Source organism: Leiobunum rupestre, chromosome 6 (assembly GCF_980474605.1).
Source record: "Leiobunum rupestre chromosome 6, qqLeiRupe1.1.hap1, whole genome shotgun sequence".
NCBI lineage: Eukaryota > Metazoa > Arthropoda > Arachnida > Opiliones > Sclerosomatidae > Leiobunum > Leiobunum rupestre.
Window position 1 is genome coordinate 8,391,753 of NC_143389.1, and position 18,107 is coordinate 8,409,859.

General features: G+C 34.6%; 1 protein-coding gene across 1 annotated transcript; it reads left to right on the plus strand.

The window, feature by feature from the left end:
- The first annotated feature begins 2,135 nt into the window (after positions 1-2,135).
- Positions 2,136-17,626, plus strand: LOC149939218 (uncharacterized). Its single transcript, XM_090179060.1, has 5 exons — positions 2,136-2,168; positions 2,227-2,507; positions 2,568-2,696; positions 14,818-14,982; positions 17,454-17,626. The coding sequence occupies exons 1-5, from the start codon at positions 2,149-2,151 to the stop codon at positions 17,624-17,626; spliced, it is 768 nt and encodes a 255-aa protein (XP_090035186.1). The 5' UTR covers positions 2,136-2,148.
- The last annotated feature ends 481 nt before the right edge of the window (positions 17,627-18,107 follow it).

Genomic DNA, 18,107 nt, shown 5'->3' on the forward strand with positions numbered 1-18,107 from the left:
TAGCTCTTAATGAAATGAAATTATTAGGTGCAGTATGTATTTTACGCCGATTTTGAAGCAATCCTACCGAGAGTTCAAGGATGTGATCTAGATCCCGATATAAATACCAGCAAAGTAAACATGCACATCAGCTGCGCGTATTCGTGGGTGCTTGTTGGACCTAACGGTAAGTTATTTGACAAAATTCCCTCTTAGATATATTACAATAGGATAATTATAGGTGTACCTGTTCGAACCGATTGCTATCGAGGACAAGATGCAACCCGAAGATTTCTGGAGTATATTCTGGAATTAGAGAAGGAGTTGATGGAACTCATTGAGACCAATGTACCAATGATTATTACCCCGGATGAGAAGGAACAGTTTCAAGCTGCTACGCATTGCTACATTTGTCAGAAGCAGCTAAATCAGGGAAATATGCCCGCTGTTCGAGATCATTGTCATTTCAGCGGTAAATATAGGGGGCCAGCGCATAACCTCTGTAATCTTCAAAAGAAAGTTCCAGAATTTATCCCTATTTTCCTTCATAACCTTAGCAGGTGAATTTATTAAGTTAATTAACCAGGAAATAAACCTAATAATAATAAAACTTCATAGATACGATTTACATCTTATATGTCAGGAGAATGGTCATTTTAAGGAACAGACACTTGACTGTATTCCTTCCACTAGCGAAAATTATATTTCGCTGAAACTAGGTAAAATATATTTAATTATGAATTTAACCTTAACATTAATTTTATCGTTTTTTAGGGAGATTTCGGTTTTTAGACTCTTATCGATTTCTAAGTGATAGCCTCGATGCTCTAGTATCTAATCTCGTTTTGGAAGGAGCCAGTAAATTTCAGATTGTTAAGAAATATTTTGAAAGTGATAAAGTTCAACTGCTTTTGCGGAAGGGAGTCTACCCGTACGAGTATATGGACGATGAAAAGAAATTTGACGAGACGATGCTGCCACCTAGAGAAGCGTTTTTCAGTTCATTGAAAAATCAAAATATTTTAGAATCTGATTATTTACACGCCCAAAATGTTTGGACAGCGTTTAATATTCAAACATTAGGTAAAATTACTATAGTATAAATATTTCAAATCTCTTAACCTCGGTTTTCGTAGGGGAATACACCGACCTCTATGTGAAAAGCGATGCGTTGCTCTTAGCCGACGTTTTTGAAAATTTTAGAACATTATCTATAACTCATTATAAATTAGATCCCGCTCACGCTTACACCGCACCAGGTTTAGCCTGGCAAGCAGCTTTGAAGATGACCGATGTTCGCCTCGATCTCATACTTGATATAGATCAACACTTATTTATTGAAAAGGGTAACGCTTTTTGATATTTTAAATATTATTGTATTTACATTGAATTTTTAGGAAGTCGAGGCGGTGTTTCAATGATCTCAACTCGCTATTCTGAAGCGAATAACAAATATATGCCCGACACATATGATTCGTCTAAAGAGAGCAGTTATATATGCTATTTAGGTAATTTACATTTTTTTTTAAATAATTTTTTTATTTTATTTTTTTTAAATTAATTATTTTAATTTTAATTATATTTATTAACTTAATTTAACTTAATTGAAGATGCTAATAATTTGTACGGTGCTGTTATGTGTGAACCACTACCGCTAGGCGACTTCCAGTGGGTTCAGGAGGATGATTTGCAAACACTCTGTGAAAATATTCTGAGTATTCCCAATAACGTTGAAAACGGATACATTTTAAAGGTAAATAACAAGTGTTATAATTATTGAATTATATTTTTAAAGAATTGTTTCCTTTGCAGGTGGATCTTGAATATCCTCCAGAGTTGCATGACTTACATAACGATCTCCCAGTAGCGGCGGAATCTAAAGTTATTACACATGATATGCTATCTCCATACTCCAGAGATCTCTTAGGAAAATTAAATATTAAGGAGAATCAAAGTCTACCAAAACTTCTTCCTAATTTAAATAATAAAGAGAAATACATAGTACATTACCGCAATTTAAAATATTATGTAGAATTAGGTTTGAAAATAACCAAGGTTCATCGAGCTCTAACCTTTACTCAAGGAAAATGGTTAGAAAAATATGTTAGATTCAACACTGAACAGAGGAAATTATCAAAGAGTTCATTTGAAAAGAATTTCTGGAAACTTATGGTTAACTCTGTTTTCGGGTAAATCAATTTAAATAATTTATTGCTGTTTTTTCCCTTACTTCATTTAATTCTTTAGAAAAACAATGGAAAATTTACGGAAGCATATAAATTTCGAGTTGATTCATAAACCAGAAAGAATGTTAAAAGTTACAAGTTCCCCGCAGTTTGAACACTTTACCATCTTTAATGAAGAGTTAGCCGGCGCTCATAAGAAGAGAGCCAAAATTGTTCTTAACCGGCCTATATTTACCGGATTCACCATTCTAGATTTATCCAAGGAGCTCATGTATCGGTTCCATTATGGATTCATAAAAAATACGTACGGGGACAAAGCATCACTATTATTTACAGACACTGGTAATTTAATTTAATATGCATTTTTTATTTAAATAGTATTAATATATAAAATATTTACAGACAGTCTAACGTACAACATTAAGACGGATGATGTTTATAAAGACTTTGAAGTTCATAAAAACCGCTTTGACTTCTCTGATTATCCACCTTCGCATTTCCTTCATTCTAATCACAATAAAAAAGCTCTCGGTTATTTTAAAGACGAGACAAATTCGCAGTTAATTCAAAGCTTTGTAGGACTTCGTCCAAAGCTTTATTCGATTAAATTGTACGGGGAGTCTAAGACCGCTGAAGAGATAGAAAAGGAGTTGCGATTGGGGAAATCTTTAGAGTCAATTTTAAACCATAAAAAGGTTTGTAAGGGCGTTGCCATGAACGTTATTAGAAACGTCATCCGCCACGAAGACTATGAACGTTGTCTTTTTAATCAAGAAACCATGTCAGCCGAGATGATGCGTATAGCTAGTTTCAAGCATGAACTATTTACTTTAAATACTAGAAAACTTTGTTTATCACCAAATGATGATAAGAGATACATTCTACCCTGCGGGGTTCGTACATTAGCGCACGGTCATAAAGATATTGAAAAATTATAATGAATGCTTGTATTTATGTATATATATAAAAAAACTGCTATCGCTATAAATTGTAAAAAATTATTTTATTGAATACATTTTGCACATGAACTCTTTAATCATTTTATCGTTTACATATTTATCTTTCTTAAACCTAGACACAATGTTATACATTTCTATTCCTTTACACCTGTTTATAGCAAAATAGATACAGAATGCTCCACACGTATTACTAGAATTACTCTGTAATTGATTAGAATTAAAAGTTACAGTTTTACTCTTTCGTTCAATAAAGTCATTAAATTTAAAATAATCTGGCGGGTTTCCAAAGGAATCCATGAATTCACAATTTTTATGTTTAGAAAAATATATTAGAACCCAGTGTTCTCCAGGTTCAGCACTCGTATCGGTATTTACAATAAATAGAGAAGGGACTATTTTTACGTATTTAGGTAGCTTGTCAGCCGCGAACACGCCTTGAAATATACTTTTAGTACTTAAATCTTTTTCAAGAATTTTAGTTATCTGTAGCGAATCCATTAATTACTGTAATCGAAAATCACGGTTCGATTTTTATCAATTTCAATCAAATTTTGAAACTCAGCGTAAATTAGAATGGAAATCGTCTCCGGTAACGGTTTTGCAAATTTTAATTCTAATAAACAATTTCCGTTAGGGTAATCTTCCCGACTTATCTGATTCCCTTCATCTACGTTCCACTGATTAGTTTGAATGAAAAGATTGCAATACGCTTGACTATATTGATTCTCCTCAAAGTTTAGAGATAACGCCTTATGAGGGACGCTGCTACCGTCAATGTACAATCCAATGCTTGATAAATCGAAATGTTGAAAGTTGTACGGGGATTTTTCAAATCTCCTAGAAACGCTTTTTGTTCCACAAACCCGATAACAACTTTCTTGGGTGCTTGTCCGGTAAATAAATGATCTTGCACACAAGCCATAAGACCAGCGGGTATAGAAAATGAGGTGCACTCCGAACGAGTTACAGGATATTTAGCGGTTCCATATTGTAGCGCCTTGGCTTGAGCGAGCGATAGTTCCGGTATCACTTTAACTTTCCTCAGATAAAGGGAAGCTGATAAAATCTCCACTTTACATTTTACGTCGGAATTAACGCAAAAAGCTGCTCTATTTTTATCGAATTTAAATTTCAAATCAACCATATTTAATAAAAAGCGTGGTTGTTGACATAAATCAGTATGGACTACGCCTAACAAGTCAATCGCCCCTTTTTGCGCTAAACTCGCTCGTTTAGAGAAACCATCGTTATCGAAAAATGAATCGAACTTTCCAGGCGTATCCCGATAGAAAAGTGAACTCGTTAAATAACTTTTTTTCGCAGAATCTCCGAACGTTAATAAAGTTTGTATCATACTTTTATAAGCGTAATTTTGACTGGAAGGTGTTACTGGTCTTTCATTAAGAAATACGTGGACGTCGCTAAAAAGCGAATGAAGAAACAAATTCTCGGGAGCGATATTGTCGGCTGGAGTTCCGGCGGCCCCACCCGCAACACCTGGAACCGCGGGTTGCGGTAGTTGACCATTATCTTTAGTTACCTTAACTCGAACGTGCAGCAAAGTTTGTGAAAGGTCTATATACGTTTCAGAGTTACCGTTGATAGAAAATGTAATTGATGCGTTATCAACTATATTTGATATTGGTTTATACTCAACCCATTCTCCACCAATAATCGAAGATTGTGTCATAGGTACTTGAAACAAATCTAGCTCGTAATTTATACACTTAACTGAGTGCGGGTGTAAAAGGGACATTATGAGAATATATCGGAACGTTTAGGGAACCGTCCTTTCGCTATCCTGCCTGCTGTTGAAATGGCGCTTTTCGACTGAGTTCGTTTCCTTTTATTTCCGGAACCCGTCATTCTTTTAATATGATCCGTAGCTGAAGATGTTAGTCTCATGGCTTCATCAGCTGCTGAAGCTAAAGTTTCCTTTCCAGCGTTAATAGAATGCGATTTAAGCGCTGTTTTAATTGGGACTCCGCTAACAACATCGGTCGCTACTTTCGCTCCGGTACTTAAAAGTTTTTTTCCCAAGTAAGTAGCGCCTTTCTTCAGTAAAGGTACCGCGAATCTAAACGCTGAAGATAATATATTTCCTAGTCCGTGTCCTCTTTGCACGGCTAAACCTCTATATACAGGTATTCCACCGAAACCAACCTGCTTTAAATAGTAACTTTCATAATCAGTTCTTGAAGGTGAATATTCAGACCTCATGATGTTAACTGTTCGCTCTCTTAAGCTAGAATGAAGGTGTGTCCTGAATGATTAAAGGTTTATAGTGAAGTCCACATTTTACGGGGTTTAAAATGTAATACAACGTGAGCTTTTCCACTATGAAACTGTATTGGCTCACCTAAATCATCTGTTATATTAATCTCTATAGTCTTAATATTATTACACACGACTGGTAGGTAATGAGGTTGTGAAAATATTTTTGTAGTTGTTTTCCCATTAGACTCGGCTTTATCTTCGACGCTTATGATTCTTAATAGAGGTGCTAAACTATCCCCAACAACGCTATTTTCAACCAGATCAGAATAAACGAATAAGGAATGTAACCCAGCGTTCATATCAACTGGGTAGGGGGTTATCATTGAATTTAAAATGGTGAAATCATTATCTCTTCTATCCTTAAAACCTAGTAAAATCGATAGATCGGGGCCAATTACAGCTCTGATTTTCGGTTGCAATTTAACTTTAATTCGATTAGAATAATTTAAATAAGCGAATGTAACTTGTTCTTCTTCTTGGTTGTGGACGTTCATAACATGTAATAGTTCTTCCGGAGTTTTATAAAAACCCGCGGGAACTTCAATTATTTTATCATATTCGAGAGGGTCTTTAACTAGAGGGTTATCAGTCATTTTATCATATTCGAGAGGGTCTTTAATAACCAATAGATTAGGTTTTCGAACGTTATGCCATGTCCGAGGATAGCTTATTTCCGCTAACCCAACTTCGTACTGTTCCTCAAATCTTAACGGCTCAGCTAAATACGTTCGAAATTTACCAACGCTATTATCTTGGTAATATAATGACGAGGAATCTGAAGGTAGCGTTACGTAAAAACTCATTTTAAATCCACTTCTTTTATCCAAGAATTAAATGTAGGGTCGTAATCTTGCCACTTGACATACAGTTCTACGCGGGCGTCCGATTTTTTCCTCTTTTTTATTACTTTTTCGATTATGAAGTAACAGTCTTTTAAATCTCGACCAACAATCTGAACCTCCTCTCGATAGAATACTCCTAAAATGGGGTTAGAATTTAAATCCATCAGCTTATATACAGGTGGGTCACGTGGTAGTCTCTCAGCTATTTTAAACAATTCTGTAGTAAAATTCGGGTTATATTTCTTATCGAAAATTGATAAATTTCTACTTATTCTACAAATATCTCCAATTTCAAACGCGTATGTTAACGGAGGAGAAAAATTTACCGAACCGTAAAGATTTTTCCATATTTTAGCAGAGTTATCTAGAGTAACTTCCGCGGGTTTACATTTAATTGATCTGTGATAACTATTGTTATAAGCGTTTATAATATCATCTAAAACGTCGATATATTTAAGGGTGTTATTCTGCGTGAAATAGCGATATAAACGAGATTTAAAACTTCTAATGAATCTTTCAATAATGGACGCTTTCATTTCCGATCGGGTAGCGAAAAATTTAATGTTCCTTCGTTGTAATTCACTCTGCACTTCTTGACAGACAAATTCGTTTCCATGATCACTTTGAATTATTTTCGGTTGACGGCCTTTTTCAAAAATGTTACGTAACGCTTCTAAAATTGTTACACCTTTCTTATTTTTAACCGCTACAGCCATAGCGTATTTGCTAAATATGTCGATAATACATAATACATAGCGAGATCCTGAATTATATTTAGACAGCTTCTGAAAATCTGCCAAGTCCGCTTGCCACTGTTCGTCAATTCCATAAACAATAGTTCGATTTCGTTTGAATCGTCTTCTAGCAGGTTTATGCAGCGTATATGTATCCTGCTTTATTAGAAATTGTTTTACTTTTTCCAATGAAACCTTTAAACCTTTATGTCGAGCTGAATTATAGAGCGCTCGAACTCCAGCGAATGACCCTGGGTCTGCGGGGTTAGTATAGATCTGCTCAAGTTCTTTCTCCATATTGGGTAATATTTTGATGTAATGGCATGTAACGCCAAAAAAGGAAATTAAATAATTCTAATATTATAATAACTATGATAATTAATACAGCTGTGATAATTTTCGGTGATTTTGAAAATGATTGTGATAAATAGGCTAAAAGTCCTAAAGAGACCGTTTCTGTACAACCTTCCATTGTAGGCTTATACTATGAAATGAGAACAAAATTATCAGGTTAATATATTTTATTAAGTATGTATCCAAGGTCTTAGAGGACTAGGTGAAGATGATGATAACATTGAACTACTTGGTGGTGTATGAAATACAGCGAATGTTTTTAACAGTGTCAATCTTACAGGATTTTTAATTAAACGTTTTGAAATATTTGACTTATGAATGCCCTCGTAAAACTCAGTAACTCCTATAGGATCAATCACTGTTCCAGGCGTTTTTCTCACAGCGTCATACAAAAGATCGATTATATTAGATCCTCCAATCACTTGTCCTCGAATAGAAAGCTCTCCTGAGTTAGTCCATCTAATATATCTCGGATCTTCCGTAGTCGCTCGGTATAATGAAATCGCATCACTAACATAAGTTGCAGGTAGAGAATAAGATATTTGCGCGAACCAAGTTTTAGGTCGTTCAGAGTTTTCAATAACGGGAGAGATTTGCTCTTTACGTACGTAAGTTAACCGTCGTTGGAGAGTTTGATTGTATAATGCTAATTTCTCTGATTCGTTTAAATCTGGATTATCTAGAATAGATTTCATTTCATCATCGAGTGTCTTCTCTTTTTGAAGTTCAGGTGTTTCTTCTGTTTTGGAAGGTGTATTGTTTTTTAATCTCTCCATTACATCTTCAGGTACTAGAAGCATTTTTCGGGCCATCATCGGTTTATAGCTCGGCTAATTGCACTTCCGGCGACTGAGCTAACGATAGATAGCAGTGGCGCTAATAAAAATGGAAGAAAACCACCTTTTTGAACCAGTATCTTTCGTCGTTTTGATATAGGGTTCTTCTTCGACACGTTTCGTATAACCGCGCTATGTTTCTTTAACCGCTTACGATGACGTTCTGACAGTTCAATTGTTCCGTGTAATACATTTATACAACATTCAACGAGAGCCAATATAGCTTCCTTGCTAGCGTATTTAATAGCTGTCTTTCTTTGATTTAGATTACAGGATGTTAGGAAACGTAGAAAGTCTAGGTTTTCCTTTACTCGTTTTGAGACATCCATTTAAAGATTTTCTTAGCCTTTCTTAAAGCGCAATGAACAGTTTCGGAATGAAAAGGGCAGTTTAATTCAACGTCTTCTAGTTCTGATAATTTAGGACAGCCGGTATCTTCGATGTTAGTTACTGGAACACCGAGGAGTGTCGATAATACTGCAGCTTTTTCTAAACCTTTGGTGAAAAACGAAGTAGCTTTTTCCGCTATCTGATTGCAAATGTCACGTCTCGTTCTGTAAGGACGTTCGCCGTCATCCCATCGAAGATGACAAATGTTATGAGATATCCATCTGCATTGTCTTTTATTTTCGTTTGAAAGCTCTTTGAAAGGGCATGGAGATTTGAAAGTAAACACTTCCGATTCTTCAGTTTGTAATACTACGTAAGCTAATTCTTTAATAATCCACTCTCGATTAACCCTAAAAAAATTCCCTTCTATAATACACTTCATTTTGGAATAAAGACAGCCGATTCTTCACCCGGTATTAAACCTGTTCGTAGTAAATACTGATCTGGGGTGTGAGGTTTCAAGTCAACTAATAAATACCCAAATTTCCGTGACGTAGCTTGTTGAAACGCATCAATAACGTATTTGCTATTGGTTGGAGATATCTGCCTCGCGAGATGATAAATTGTTGATTTATCTCGTGGTGATTTAAAAATAAATAGATAATGAGCATTTAAATTCAAAGTTCTTATTTCTTTTCCGGGGTAATAAAGGTTTTGCATTAAAATTAGTACGGAGGTGTTTCTGTGATGAGATCCACGAATAAATAAATTAGTTACATCTTTATTATTAGATATCTCGCATAACAAATCGTCTAAAATAACTAAATTCCTAATTTGCGGGTTTAATATATTAACATCGAGTAACCCTTCGTGAAACTCGACTGAAGGTGTGTGTTCTAATATTGATTGAAATAGTTTCGGCTGATACTCGGTATAACATCATATTATCCTCTCCGGAGGAGGAGATATACAGGTCTTCTTATATTGAATCAACCGTCCCACCAGGAATGACTTTCCGCATTGGGTGGACCCGGCTACAAGCCCATTCATTGGATGTTGTAAGCTTAAATCCATAATGGTAAATGAGAATCGGAACATTAGTGCAATCAATTTTATTAGTTTTTTAACAAGTTTTTAGCATTGCATATTATTAGTGACATTATATTATTTAAAATTTCTTTCGACAATTCACATCGAATAGTAAACATTTCAATAATATTTTCACAATCTACCGACATAATTATTTCATAAAAATGCAAATCTACACGCTTAGAATAATCCGTCATGATACAATCATGCTGGAGTTGAGATGGATGATCAATTTGACAGCCATTACACGCTTTCTTCAGAGCTTCGTGTAATTGTTTAATTACAACGTTAGTCATCGCCTCCTTTATTTCCTTGATTTTCTTTAAACACTTCTGAATCGACTCGTACTGGTCGAGGAAATTCAACCAAGAAGATTGAGCGAAAGCTACCCCCTCTTTAGTCGGTAACAGTTTTCCATAGTTTACTCCATAACCATGGTACATTTGTCTAACATCTAAAACCTTTTGTTCGGCAAATCTATGAACCGAAAACCGTTTGGTTTCAGAACCTGTGAAAACCCACGAAGTTTCAGCTTCGTTATTGAAATAAGCTTCAATGGCATCTTTCTTTATCCATAGCTCTTGCAGTTCTGCTTCTGTTAGTTTGATACCCTTTGTTAAATCTAATAGACCGCAGTGGATGGTTTCAACTGCATAAACGATTAACCCTTTATCACCAGACACAGGAAATGAACAATTCCTATAAAATAAATACATTAAGACAAGTTAAGAATTATCACTGAGTATTCCTACTTACATTTTAAGGTTCCTCGGAGTTACTTCCAATACAATTCAGATGGTGAACTTTCTAAATATGGTCTTACTATTATACGGTTTTCTCTTTTTATACTCTAAAATTATTTATCTTCGATATCTTATTTATTAAAATGGGGCTTAAAATTAATTCCATTCTACGTATACGCATTTTGAAGTGTATCGCGTTACGTATATAGGAATTTACCCGGTCCTCATACGGGATCACGTGTACAATTACAATACTTGAGAACGATACGTTTCTCATACTTAAACTTGAGATATTCGTTTGAAATACTCGTGAGATAGGTTCAAGTGTCAAGCATACTACAATGATATTAAAATGAAGTTTAAAAATATTTCCATTCTACTTTAACAACGAATATTCCATGACGTCCAAACACTCAAATCCATGTTTTAAATTCAAATTAACCGCGTCCCATATTCCATAACGTCAAAACACTCTTAAATTCAAATTAACCGCGCCTCCCGGGTAATCCGCGCCCCAGGAAATCCGCGCACGCGCGCTATCTCCCACTCAGGTTATCACTTTTTACATCATTTCAACTTATTCCGTACGATAAAACGCGATAAGATATACGTTCAAGTATCTTTCGAGATAAGCGGAGATATATGAACAAGTTGGCCTGGACATAATATGTTGATATATGATAAAACAAATCGTCGCGAGAAATACCCTAAATACATTGACTTTTCGATGATTTTACCCCCATTTCACCCCTTAAATCCCGGACCCCGATCCCGAACCTGACCCCGACCCCGGGATCGATGTCTCGCCCTTACTTTCCTTCTACTTACATTTGTTTAACGAATAACTTTATAAATACTCATAAAACTTCAGTACGATAACAAATTGAGGTTTTTAAATCAATTTTCTGGTAAGCCGTTTTTTGCGCGGGAAGATCACCTATTTGTTACCATGGCGACGCATTCTTTTCGAACTAAACCTCGAGCCATGAATTAAAAATGTCGTGTTACGTCTTACACTCGACGTTGTTAAGCCCCGCCTTTTTCTCGACGCGCTTTCGTCACACCGTACCAATGGAACCTTAGAAATTCAAGTGTATACCTCAATAGTTTCCTGATATTACGTACATGCGTGTGCTCTGATATGGCTATGTTCTTTTTTTGTCGAAGTCTTCCTACCCAGGGTTTCGTGGCGCTGCCTGCGTTTCTGTAATTCACAACTTTAATCACTGTAATACGATTTCGCGGTGCTTTTTCAACATTACCGTGTCGATATTGGTTTTTTAGAACTTACTAGGATTTATTACCTTTGATCATATTACAATTTGTGAATTAAATAGTTGATTTTATAAAGGGGGGGGGGTATCTAGCTTGAAAATGTTGTTACCTACGTCACTGTCTATCTTTATCAAGTCTACGGGCGTGAGCTAGTATCGTGAGACGTCGATTTTATTCTTTCGCCCGTGTGAAGAATATTATATCTCGTGATGTAGAGAGCAACATTTTAACAAGTTGGCTAAGACCACGAGTTATTTATAAAATTAACTACTCAAATTAGGCATTTGAAAAAGTATTGATTTTGTATTTTATAAATAAATTAAAAACACCATTCGTATCGAGATAATATATATATACACCAACTTTATTCTGACAAGGCTCAATCGAACATTTGGTTTGGAAAGCAAATGGGTTGGTCAAGTATTTTAACTATCAGCGCTTTAATCCTTATCCTAATATCCTCGGCCCTTTCGTAAAATACCCCAAAAACCTTGACACCTTCCATCAGAATGTTGGCGTCAATAATACACGCATAAATGGCGTCGACACTGACGAGTTTAAAAATAATGGGTTACCACTTTTTGGCCACCCCAATCTGTCCGAACACTATAAAAGCTGCCGGCCAATACTAAATATTGCCATTCCTGCCCGTAAAAGCTTAGGAAGGCATAACAATAGGTTAAAAGCAAGCTATTGTCCCACACCGTTCGTTTTCACAACTCAGTTTACAATTTAAAAATATAAAATTAGTAATTATTAATTATATACAACGGAATTAAGATTAAATGGAAATTAAAATAAGCATTAAAAATTGTTTTTCGTTTAATAATCTACACCAGAATGCGCTTCTCGGCCAAGCTTTGCTAATTCATAGAATACACTAAACTAAATTAAATTTTTCAATTTTGACTTCGAAGTCAAATCGCGTAATTTGATCAAAGGTGAATGATAGAATATAACCACTAGTCTATAGGTGGTATTCACGAGAAGATGGCGGCCATTGCTCTAAGGTAGATAGTTATGGGGGAAAGGGGGATGACACTAGCCTTTCATTACAGCGATGATGACGTCACGAGAATACACCCTATATAAATAAATATACAATCAAATAAATTATAAAAAAAAATAATAATTATAATGAAATTTTTACTTCGAAATTCAAAGCGCGTAATTTTTCATCCTTTTATCAAAAGTTGATGATTTATGATGGATAGCTATATAGTAAGAGATATACTGTACATACGTCTCGTACTAATTATTGTAAAATAAAATTTCAATAGAATTTGAAATTATACATCATAGAAAATTTGCCACTAAGACTTTCGAATTGAAATTCTAATAATTTTAGAAAAGTAATATAATCGAACCGGCGGCCCCAAAATTAGTCGGACCACTCGACATTATCATTCCAAATATTCTTCAGTAATAAAAATTATGTATCAAATTCGCAACCAATAGTGTCTAGAAATATGTGTGTATAAGGATACTAGGATAAATTTAACAATTTATTTTAGTTTTATAGGGTTAAATTATTGAAATACACCAGTTTTCGATTACACATTGAAGGGGTCATAGTATAATGATCAAACAGATAAAAAAAGCACTTTTATCCCTTTTAGATTAGTTTATGAAAAGTAGCCTCTTTCAACAATGGAACACTGGAACACTGGCTGAAATAAAAATGTTTTGCGAGAGTAGTACGAATGCCTTATAGCTCACTGAAAAGGTGGGCTGAAACGGATAGCTATTCCCAATATGAAATACCGCAAACGAGAGTCAGTGACGATAAGCTAAGCGGAGAGGAGAGTAGTTTTTACGGACAAGCACGGCTAATCGGGTCGGGCGAAAAAGGGGTCCGAGTTTTAGGGGGAGGAAAAAAGATTTTTCCTGCCTACTAACTTTACTACCAAAACCTCCGTGGGGATTCTATAGTAGTACCACTCACTACGTGAAACAAAAATCACCCTTCGGAAACCTTCAACCTGCCATCTACACATATTTTTTTCTTTATTAATCTTTAGTTTGGGAAACTACCACAAGGTAGCGACCGCGTGCAGATGGCAGTAAAGGAAAACGTACCAAATTCGAATAATTTAAAAAATTAATTTAATTACCAAAATATAATATATTTTTTAAATTTTTGTTTTGCATTCGATTAAATAAGGTTAAACTTACGAAGCGTATGAATCTAAAAGATTTTCGTTGTACCGAAGTATATTAAAAATGATGACGAGTTATGTTAAATATTGCCGAATTTTGTAACCATATAAAAAATTAAATAAGCCCTCGATTAAAATTCGCTTCGCACAAATTTTAAAACGAAACTTCCAGAGCAACTTAAACCTTTCACAAAGCCATACGGTGAACGGTTTTCTAGAATAACAGGCGCAAAGTTGATATGTATCAGCATTATTATTGAAGTTGAATGCTCATTATTTTAATGTATATTTAAGATAGCTGATTATTTCTTTTTACATTTGAGAGAAAACATGTTTTTCAAACTGTACCATAAATTTGAGAGCGATATCTAGTTTTAAAGTATTCAAATAGTTTACCTAAATACTTATCATTTTAGGTACTTTTTGAAGGTGAATTAAAAATTAACTAAACGATGAAATACAATTTCCTTCGCACACTTTATAGTTTTAACTTTGCTAAAAACGAAACAAGAAACCGCGTGAAGTACGATTTAACCATTTACGAGATAAACGGTGTTTTGTGTGAGCGTGTATGGGCATTTCAGCCATATTTAAGTACCATTATCTTAATAACTATTAACTATATAAAAATTTTGTTCGCAGGTTTTTTAGAACAAAACCTCGTTATTACAAAACCGAAGAGTGCTTAACAATTAGAGCTATATAACTCTAGATAAACAGGCGCAAACAAGTCGCGTTTTTTAAAATTTCACAATGCTTCCCCTTAATGTAAACCTGAACTTCCGAAGTCGACGTTTATCTAATCCCGTTTCGTGCAAGGCTAGCCTGAACTGCCTCAAAAGAGAGAAATTTCGATATTCCCTCGGAAAATTCAATCCCTTCGCGTAGGAAAAAAATATTTTTTTTCTATTGGTTTATTTTTATCACTTGACTAAACTAAAAAGTTATGGTTATTGGCTAATGCAAATAGCCGTCATTTTTAACGAGCGAAAGGGAGCTATGTTTATATTTGATGCGTTGTAAGTTTCAATTTCTCAAGTTATAATATTATTAGGGCTAATTTGTGTTGAACAAACTCAGTGTAATCTTGCAGCTGAAAGAGGTATTGCATTAAGTGGGAAGCGTTGGGAAAAATCATTCCAAATCGATTTGAAAGTAAAAGCTTTTAAAGGCACCCAAACGCTAGCTGTAAATATTTTAGAGCCAAGGCTTATAACTGGTAAGTAAACCTTCGATAAATGTATATACAATTAAAAACTTTCTTTAATCTCTCATTATTTAAATATAGTATTTCTTCCATAATTTTGGCTCTCTCATTCCCTTTCAATATAACTTCCTTTCTTGCCCACTAGATATGAAGAGAAAAGACGGTTCTTACTCCACGCGAGCAGACGACACTAAAATGATAGTAAACAACGGTCTCCTTTTCACCCCACTAAGCTCCACCTAGTAAAATTAGCCCCTCCCAATATAGTTTCATTTTCGACCACACAGCAGCGCTGGCTACGAATTTTTTTTTTAATTTTTCATTTTCGCGGGAATGAAAGAGACAAGTTTTGATATCACGTTTTATTTAATGTTGGGTGGGGGGGGATAACTTCCGCTACCATCCCCCATAGCAACAGCCCTCGTTTCATTCAAAGAAGATTCTTTAAGAACCTCGTATCGTAATAAAAATAAATTAAGCTACTTCCCCCACAGTTACCAACCCCGATTTTCAATCAATTTTATACTCCCTTTAACGAAGCAGATGGCCTTTTAAAGAATCTATTCCCTATCGGTAGAAAGATAACTTAATTTATGGAAATCCGCTCAGGAAAATAGCCTAAAAATCGGTTTATTTAAAACTGTCTCAAGCTTATGTTTGGAAAGTGATCCTAAAGCATACGCGAAATGGCAGCGAGCAAAATTTCTTCCCAAGAAAAGTTTTATCTATAAAGAAAACCGTCACAGACTCACTCTCTATTTCTCTTCGTGGAAAAACTTCTTCGTATTTATACATGTATAAAATAGAAGCTTCATAAATAAATTTTAAGATTTCAACAGAAACCACTTTTAAATCTGTGTAAGTCAATTGTGGGCCCGCGGGCCCATTGGGGTCAGCGAGTGTAATTTTGTTTAATGGACCTAATTTATTTAAACCAAAACTAGAAACGAACTTGTTGAGGTTAATGGTAATTGTTAGTGTAGGGAACTGTTAGCTGGCGTGGCATGAAGGGCTTGCCTAGTGTGGTGCCTTAGATAATAGCTTAGCTAAATATTTGTATTTCTATTATTATTATTACCTCGTGTGGTTAAATAATTACATATTACAGATTAATTTCATTGAAAAAAATGCATAAATTAATAAAAACTAATAGGAAGTAAATTATTTACTATTCTCGAAATTATCTTTAAAATCCTGAAATCTTTGGAAAATCAGTTCAAAATTTTCCAAATAAACATACAAAATGGGTTTACGAAATAAATTCTTAGTGATTTGAAATCCAGTACGACCTCTTGATTAATATTGAAGGGGTGTATTTACTAATAAATATGAAACCCCTCGATTTGTAAATATAACCGTGATCAATCTTAAATTTGATATATTTCTACATATCATTATTATAAATTAAATTTTATTGGTTTAAAATTATTATTCTTTGACCGAACGTAATCCGTACTTTTAATAATTTATTTTAATATTTATATTTGAATTAGAAAACAAATGTGTTGAAAAAATCTGGAAGATCAAATAGACTCCTAAATTAGGTACGGTTTTTTAAAATTGAAATACTTAAGAAAACGAAAATACAAACTGACATTTTGACACCTAGTTTTAACTTTTAAATTAATACCAACAACGTATTTATTTTTATTTGGTGAAATTGACAAACCGTTTATATTAAAAGGTGGGTAAAAACATCAAACCAACCAGCGAAATTTGAATTTATATGGACACGAATATCCTGCCTCGCGTAGTTTCGTGTTTTCGGTTTAAATTGTCTGCGCTTCAGACGACGTGTAACGAAATAGCAGTTTCTCATTGGTCTTTCGTGAATATAATATAGGCGTATTTTGGGACGATATTTAACGATGATCCTCATAAGACCGTGCTTAGAGGTCTCCCGGCCCTGGGCGAAATGCATCGGTGAAACTGAGTGTAGCAGCCATCTGATATATGGTAAAATTTTAGCAGCCCCCTCCCCCATGAGCACGGCCCGGCTCCTAATCACAAACTCGAAGAATAAGCTCCCTCTTGCCCAGGTACAATTCGGCCATGATGCCCGCGGATTCCCTCAACTCAATCAAGAACTAATTAACAAATTTAATTTTTACGTGATATGCATATTTATAACAAAATAATTTAATTATGATAATTTAAAAATAGTACTTATAAAAATGTCTCGTGTTCCGTTCAAGAGATGGCGCTTTAGACCTAAAATCAAGATGGACCCTGAAATTGGGTGGGGCGTCGATATAACAGCTTAAGCTACAGTTCCAGGATCTTCCTTGCGTAAATCGGTTCTTGCTAAGTAAAAGTACTACTTAAATATATTTTTCTTAATACCTTTATTACAAATATTTGGTTCGTTATCTGCACAATTTCAGGTTTTAAACCAACTCCGATTATAAATGGATGATAGATACATTGAAATGAAAAAATCACAGTTTGTTAAATTTAATTAACCCTAGCCCGTTTAATTGCAGCACCATTTGCAGCACAGGAGCACAGTGGTGTTTTAGCACAGCCAACCAAATTTTTCATTTTTAAACATGGGCACACCAACGAAATCTACTTTCAGTTATATGATTACCATCGCAAAACATCCCTGAAGACATTCCAAGACGCTTTTTCTATAAGAGTTATAAAACTTCGGTAGTTGCGTTTCAACCAGTTTTGGACTTTACCTTAATAAAACAAGGTGACTCAGACATTTGAGTACACACAATGTGATAAGCCTATCTTGCATATAAATGAACATTTCGAAAAAAAATTCAACGCAATGTCAATCACTTGCTCATTAGGGAAAATATTTTTATCACCCTGTATATGAACAAAAAAGATTTTTTGATTAATAAACTTAATGATTAAAAAATTATTTTAATAAAAACAATAACAAAAACGTACGCTAAACGCATTCGCCAATTGCTAACCAAACTTTATCGAACAACTTCACTGACTCAATATTATTCATGCATAAATCTGCGATAGTTAGAGACGATTTAAATCATTACAACTTGGCTTAAATCTCAATTAACATTGAAACTATAATTGTTACGAAAGAGGCTACAGCCTAACCAAAACTTTAATTATCTTCCAAATCAGACTTATTTTCAGAAATATGATACATTTCATTTCAA